This window comes from Nyctibius grandis, chromosome Z, assembly GCF_013368605.1.
Source record: "Nyctibius grandis isolate bNycGra1 chromosome Z, bNycGra1.pri, whole genome shotgun sequence".
NCBI classification, from domain to species: Eukaryota; Metazoa; Chordata; class Aves; order Nyctibiiformes; family Nyctibiidae; genus Nyctibius; species Nyctibius grandis.
Window position 1 is genome coordinate 76,194,548 of NC_090695.1, and position 8,000 is coordinate 76,202,547.

Below are 8,000 nucleotides of genomic sequence, written 5' to 3' on the forward strand. Positions count from 1 at the left end.
ATGACATATCCACAAAGATGAGCATATTTGATTCACTGAACGCAGTAGGTCTGCTTTGTATGTCATGGTAACGTGGTTTGACCAAGTTTGTAAAATGTTAAGATGCACTCATGGAAACTGGAAATTACTCACACTGTACGTTGGGCTGCTCTCAGTTCTGTTCCTGAGCAGAAAAAATACATCAAGATTTTGGTGTATGCTTAAGGCTTTTCAGTATATGGCAGCAGGAAGCTTTTGGATCTCATTGTTTTATTAGATGTGATATTTTTAGATCTTCATTCTTGGTGAAATCAATGCACAACATATTTCTGGAAAGGGAAGAATTTAGCTCACTTTTAGCTTAGTATCACTTTACTTTGACAAATATTCCAAGTAAGAAGTAGAAAAAAATAAATTTCAAGCTTTTTTTTCCTTCCAGGGGAAGAGTTCCATGTTTAACAGATGATGTTTCCCAAATCTGAAGTATAATAGGAGGTTGACATTTTTATGTTCTTTGCATTGTACCTAACTCAAACATGCCCTTACCATGAGTGATACTTTACAGTATTTTCCAGGGCACTGACAGTTAAATAACAACTGAGAAAACCTGAGGCATTGTTTGTGTCACCATTTGCAAGCACTTAACTTAGTAAGCCACAAGAGCCATTAGCATGGTGGGAAATTTTGCTAGGAAAATCCCAGGGGCTAAAGTAAAACAAAACCCTCTAGACTGAATGAAGCTGGCTTCAATGGCTTTTACTTCCCAATAACAAATGAGCTGTCTGTGCAGAAGCTTGGAGCTAGCCCTGTTTGCACAAAGGTGTGGTCCTGGGTACTGTGTGCTCCTTTGCTGCCACCGCTGCCGCGTGGAGGAAACAGGTTGGAAAGTCAGCCTGGTCTGTGGCTGGGGGCCAGGGCAGCAGAAAGCCCACCCGAAAAGTTACCCAAGCAGGTCTGGAGCTGGGCAACATGGGTTTCTTCTCCTCTTGACACCGTGGCTGCCAGCACATCATTGACCCATCTCCAGGCCTGGCATGAGCAGCAGGGTGACAACTTGCAGAATAATGACTTCCATTCTCTTCCAGAGCTGGGTGGGAAGGTGACCCTTTGTTTTTATCTTTTTTCAGTGTAGCATGAGCTGCACAGGGCATTTAGTTGCTTGCTCAACTGCAGTTCACTTTTTCTTGACTGCAACAATACAAGCCTCAGCATATAGGTTATTGGACCTATCTGAGATACTGAGGAGCCCAGAGAGGCTCAGAAACTCCACCTGAGACCAGTGTTCAGTGCAGTGGGCTGCATGTGGACTTTTGACAACGACTTTGGGCCTTTCTCAGGGGCAAATGCCTACCTGCCTCACCGTACTGCTTCTTCTTGTTGCTGCTTTTACCATACCAAAAATTATAGCAACACAACATTCTGTTTGGCATATTTTGTTTCTCAACAACACATGTGAAAAAAAACAACCAACCAACCAAACAAAATTGTTGGAAAATTGGAAGCTTTCAATTGCAACTTTGAACAATGCTTAGGAGAGCTTTCCTGTCAGCTCCATTGTTCCCACATTGGACTTTTCTGCTGCAGGCCTGGTGAGGATGCTGTCATCGTCTTTTGTCCTTGACTGTAGATCCCATGACTTGCAGTGTTCTCGTCTCTGATGTTGTTCTCCTGAGGCAGCCTGTAATGGAGAAAATACATGCTCAAGCTGGAACAAAGTCCACCATGGCCTCATTAGCTAGGAGGTTGAATACAACACACACAGTTTCAGCAGCTAGTGGTTGAATTTGAAAGATTGTCTTGGTTTCTGCAGAAACCAGCTCAGCAGAGCTGCTCTGTGCAGAGGGCAGCCTGTGTATCACCCCAGACAATCCTGCAAACAAAGAGATGCAGTTTTCTACTTTTCTGGGAACAGGTACAAGGAAGGGATAAAAGACTGTAGTCCTTTGCAAGGGTTTCAAGTACTCCTTTATAGGACTGCTGGAATCCAAAAGAGCTGCAGACAAAGGCTATGAAGTGGATTCATGTGTTTGATGCCACCTCAGCGTGGGAGAGTTTCATCCCTATGCTGTAAAATTGCTGCCAGCCCCTAACAAAGTCATTTGGCCAAAGACATCGGTGCTTTGTACTGGCAGCTGGCAGTTCGCCTCCCAGCTTCTTTCCCTTTGCGAGCTTTGTTGGTAGGGAAAGTGACAGGCATTGAGTGGCACTGTGGCACCATCAGCTGCAAACAAGCTCAGCTTAGGGGTGCTGTTTGGTACGTAGAAAGCCTGTGTGTTGGCGGTGTCGGTAACCCAGCACACCCTGCATGTTTGCAAAGTCCTTCGGAAAACATTCTTCTGTTTGATCTAGGTGGGTTTGGTATCCAAACAGAAAGGTGTCTGCACAGCTTACAGCTACCACTGCCCCAGCTGGAAATAGCTGGCACCTTCTTGGCCGGAACGGCGAAAAGTCTGCATGCTGCGGAGACTGACTGTAGTCAGCTGCTAGACCTGCAGAGAGCATCACTGCAGAAAAAACGCAGGCAGTATGTTAACAAATAAATACCACAGTGACAGGAGAACCTGTTTGAAAACAGTGCTCACCAGCTAGTGCTGGGAAGCCCTTAGTGCTGCTGCCTGCACTAAGCCTGCCCGCTGATAATAAGGTCTTGGTTTCCACCTCAGCCAAGCATGTCAGTCTGGAAAATCTCAGAAGCACCGTCTTTGTTCTGACATGATTGGTGTGTAAGGGCTTCCCCAATGGTGCTTATATTTAAAACTTCTTTAACCTTAGAGTTATCATCTTTGTTTAACTCGGTACTCCCAATAAAGTGGAAGGTGTTTGATTTCCTTTCTGCATTGAACTCTGAATTTTGTTCTGGGCTTTATCCTCCTCAGAGCTTTTCAAAGCAGAGAAAGGAGGGGGAAGAATTTCAATCAGGGTAAGGCTCTTTCGCATTTACACTATTGAAGCTTGAGGAGCCTCTGAATTTCTGTTGAATAAAACCCTAAGAAAAGAAGTAGATCTGTTGAAGGAAGACATTTCAGTGCAAGAAGGATGTGTGTTTAGGACTTACCATTACATAATGGGGCTGAAATGGATTAACAAGACCCAGGCTTTCTTTTTCTTCAGAATTGCTGCCTGCACCACTCTTTTTGTGTTCCTGATGCTTCAGTCACAGCACTCACAGAAAGGTTTTCTTTGTTCTTATTAGTTTGAGGAGTAAATTGCAGCATTGTTTCTCCTGATCAAGAGATTGATTAGTCAGAGGTCTCTAGCTGAAGGGAAAAAATGTTCTTCATTATCAGCTTTAAATGCAAATGTATTTGCCAAGCAGAGAACGTTTCAGATGGTGAGTGTAGGGGGCAATGCCTTGCTCTTTTGATATGCTGCCCATAACCATTTACAGATCTTTGAAAGGCAGCCTTCTCATCGGGTCAGTAAAGAAATAGTGTGGGAACGATACTCTTGAAGGAGAAAATTAACCATTGCTCCTTCCAGTTACATGGTTCTCATAGTGTTTTGACAAGTCACGGTGCATTAGTATATTTGTGGGTTTTGTTGTGTTTTGTCCGCTCTTTCTCTTCCTAGGTGCTTTCATAATCTGCTGGACCCCAGGATTAGTCTTGCTGCTCCTTGATGTTTGCTGTCCCCAGTGCAACGTCCTGGCCTATGAAAAATTCTTCCTGCTTCTGGCGGAGTTCAACTCTGCCATGAACCCCATCATCTACTCTTACCGGGACAAGGAGATGAGCGCGACCTTCAAGCAGATCCTCTGCTGCCAGCGCAGCGAGAGCGCCAACGGCCCCACCGAAGGCTCGGACCGGTCGGCGTCCTCGCTCAACCACACCATCTTGGCTGGCGTCCACAGCAACGACCACTCAGTGGTGTAAAACCGCAGCCAGCTGCATGGCCGGCGAAGAGCAGTGGGCTACGCTGCAGAGCGGGGTGGGTGCACGGCCCCGGGGAAGGTAACCCACTCACAAGGCTTTCTCAAACACTAATGGACTACAAGTGCTTCTTTTCCAGGAAGCCCAACACACTGCCCCGTCTGCAGGACTAGCCGTGCTGCAAGGCCTTTGATTTCTACTTTCAAAAAGCAGAAGGCAGATGCCTTGTGGCAGAGGTCATCGGTAGCCCATGGAGAGCCTCGCTGAGACTTCGTTGGACTTCGCTGCATCTTGGTGCCAGTCTGAATCAACTCTGATTAATTAAGCTTATAACTGCTTCACTGCATTTACATGTAGCCACTTAGTCTTTTTAAAAAGGGAGTAAAGGGGATAAAAGTATGCCTATCATTTAATAGACATGTAATATTTATCACCATCAGCATGCTTGTGATGAACATTTTCTGTGCAGGGAGTAAAACTGTGCTCTAGTCTTTGTATCCTTAGCCACACTGCCATAACTACAGTAAAAACAAAAGTATTGTTTTGTAATACAGGCAACAGGAAGACCATGGAAACTGACTCTTCTTACCTTGATTACTGGTGTTAGAGAGCATGCATGTTCTGTGTGTATGCAGATGGTTTTAATTATGGGGGGAAAAAAAGCTCGTTGTAAAGTCTGCAGGAAAGTAGAAAAGCATAGACTGTATTCCAGTGTTTGTTTAGATTATGAAATAAACAGTACTCTAGTCACAAGGTATTTAACGTTCTTCTTTGAAGTGCGATATGAAATGTATAACATGTGAGGGGTCCCAAGTTTTTCATGGACAAGTTCGTAAAGTAGGACACATCCCTAAGGCTCTTAAAGGGCTACAGTCAGGATGCTAGATTAAAAAAAATGTATTTATGGCATTGGAATGCTTTTCTTGGTCATGGCAGAAAGCAAAGGGTTTTTTAACGTGAAAAAAATGTATGCGTTTTTATGGAACCTTTCTTGTAATTGAAAACAAAACAGCTTCTGCATATTTGCACTGAAAAATGTTTGTAGGGTATCTTTTAAATGATGTACCCTTCATGTCAAAAGCAGTGGGCTACTAAAAGCCAAGGTACAATTTTGTTTTGTAAGGTCAAGACAACATATGTAGTAGTCTATTGCAAATGACTGGACTGTGCTAGGTATAATAGCCACACATGCACATTGTTACGAATAGCTAAGCTAACAGATGGATTTTTTCATATCTGGCTGTTTTAAAGAGAAATGCCACTCATGTGAATCTCGGTTACCGAGAACCAGTGATATTAAATCAAAACTCCTTGACAGGGGTAAATGTGAGCAAAGGTGGGATCTTACTGATAAAAAACTTGGGACCTTTCTCTGGGAAACTGTATGTTTTCCTAATGATGTAAAATATATCAACAGTAAATTCCTGGGGCCATTTTCCTCATTGTAATTTGCCTCTATAACAAAAAGAAAAAAGAAAACAAAATCAGAGGTGTATCCATCAATGTAACATACTGGAATGTAACATAAGGGACAATATTCTCCCATTTGGGCAGGGAAGAAATGGAGGGGAGAGGTTCAGCCCAGCAAAGCAGAATTTTTAGCGTCTCTTGCTTGGAAGAGATGCTTGGATTTTATACTTCCGAGCATAAAATTGCTTGGAAAAGGCAGTTCCTTGCTGAGGAAGGGAAGAGCAGCAAGTGAGCAAAACCTGTCTCCACTGAATAAAGTGAGAGTTTTGCCACTGGTTTTAGTAAAACTGAAATTCACCTGTTCTGTCAAGCCAAATTTGTGTGGACGCTGTGGAAGATGGAGTGGGCAGAGGGTATAAACACAGCATTATCTGCCAGTTGACCAAGGTATTGAATGTCTCGCTTTGGACTAAACAGCTGTTTTTAATGACTGTGTTTGAGAGCAAGTGAATGTAAATGTTGATCTGTTTTTTATCCATGTAAGTGTACTGAGAAAGAGAAGGACAGGCAGTGTGAACTTTTTCATTTAAAAGCATCTGCTGGCTAAGCCACTCATAAATTCTTCTTAGTGCCTGCGTGATGTTTGAGCTAGTGCAGGTAAGCAGAGGAAAGGAGAGGGTAAGAGTGCCTCCGAAGACAGTGGACATCTGAGCGAAAAACAATTCCCTTTTCTCAAGAGCTCTCAGAGTTGCTTTCTTCCCTGGCTCCAGGGAGAGCACTTTTTTGTGTCCCCAACTTGCCCACAAAAGAAGGATATCATAGAGACTTTATTTTTTTGGGGGGTGTTGCCCTTTCCAAGTGTCCTTTTTACTGCTGTTTGCGTGCTCTTTATTGAATCTCTCCTGGATAGGATGGGGGGATGATGTTAAGAAATAGCAGCAAATCATTCGCCCTAGCTTACTGTGCTGAAAGTGTGGTGGTTTTGGAGAAGCTGTGGGTGGATAATTTTAAACCAGGGATGCAATCGTTCATGACAGGCGCCTGGGTCCAGAGGGCCCTTGTGAAGACGGATGCCCAAGGAGGCTTTTCTTTTCTCATTGTAATTAGGACAGGTAGCAGTTGCTGCTCAGGTACATCGATCAGCCCTTCTCCAAGGAGGCACTAGACCATTCAAGAAGCTGGACCTTTTGAAACTCTTTTAACAGCAGTTAAATTTCAGTCATGGGGTAGATTAATTCAGGAGCACTTCTGGCAGCAGGTGGCTTTTTGTTCTAAAAGGTGAAGTGCAATGCTTTAGATCAAAGGCAACAGGATGCAAACCTTGCTTGTATGACTCCACTAGAGGAACTCACTGAGCATGTGGCTGCTGTTTAAAAATTTAATTAGTGTTTTGTTAGGTTGACATGATCTCCCTATACCCCTGAGAAATCTGATCTGTGGATTGAGTGTTTTTTTGCAAGCTAATCAAATTAAAGCTGCTGTGAGCAAAGAGAATAAAAAACAGAGCTTGGACTAGAAGGATTCATTTGCTCTCTTCTTTAGAGTGGTTCACATGCCACTTGGTTTTGTCTCAGATTTTTTTTAACTTTTACTTCTCTGTTCAGATTTTTCAGCTTCATTGTCCAGTTGTAGAACTCACTTCTGCTATGTGAAAACATGGTGCAAAGTACTTAGGGAAAAAAAATTGCTCCACTTATTTTTACTTATCTCAAATCCTTCAAAAGGTTCTAGAAGACTTCTTAAAATACCAGCAGTCCTCCCACAGTCATTAAAATTCTTCTGTTGCTGGCTGCCTCTGGTCCAAGTAAATCCTCTTGAAGTTCAGATGTAGTGATGTTTGTTTCAGCAGTTGTAGTGGTGGGGAGTTGTGTATGAGAAGGAATATGGTTGATGAAATCGTTTGCAGGCCAAAGAAAATGTGTTTTTCCTACTTTGCTTTTTCAGTGGCAGCACAAGTCTGAAAACTAATTGAAAAGATTGCCTTTGAATGAAGGATTGTTAAGTAAAATTTTAACTCCCTGTTGCTATCACATGTAGAGAGGCTGGGTGACCTATCGGTGTGCAGAGCTGTTAATCACAGCATTTACATGAAAAGTTGAAAATACATTCTGTGTTCAACACACATTGCATTGTGACCCCTTTTTTGCTCCATGTTCTCTGAGATGTGTTGGTAGTTTCAGGCTGGCTGCTAACTGGGATGTTCAAAGCTGGGCAGATAGCTGGCACAAGGAGAAAGGGCAGACCAATTAGCTTTTTCAGTGTTCCTAAAACCAAGCACACGTGTTTGTCCATAGTACACCAGTAGCGGGGGTTTTTAAATAGCTGCCCCAAGATCCAGCATTGGTTTTTTAACTCTGTCTTTCCCAATTAGTCCCAGCTGTGGCACTGCTTAAACAAGCTGGCAGCAAAGGCTTGGCATAGGTCACTTGGTGAAAAAGAAAGGGCAGGCTTGCTGTGTTCATGGTGCAAACTGAGCCTGGGTACAGAATCACAGAATCACAGAATCAATCAGGTTGGAAGAGACCTCTGGGATCGTCGAGTCCAACCATTGCCCTGACACCACCATGTCAACTAGACCATGACATTAAGTGCCATGTCCAGTCTTTTTTTAAACACATCCAGAGATGGTGACTCCACCACCACCCTGGGCAGCCCATTCCAATGTCTAATGACCCTTTCTGAGAAGAAATTCTTCCTAATGTCCAACCTGAACCTCCCCTGGCAAAGCTTGAGGCTGTGTCC

General features: G+C 43.5%; 1 protein-coding gene across 1 annotated transcript in view; it reads left to right on the forward strand.

The window, feature by feature from the left end:
* Nucleotides 1-4,515, forward strand: part of LPAR1 (lysophosphatidic acid receptor 1) — a 49,747-nt gene extending 45,232 nt beyond the window's left edge. Inside the window, exon 3 of the mRNA XM_068423388.1 lies at nucleotides 3,550-4,515. Within this exon, the coding sequence (XP_068279489.1) occupies nucleotides 3,550-3,851 (302 nt within the window). The 3' untranslated portion in view covers nucleotides 3,852-4,515. The remainder of the gene's footprint in view (nucleotides 1-3,549) is intronic.
* The last annotated feature ends 3,485 nt before the right edge of the window (nucleotides 4,516-8,000 follow it).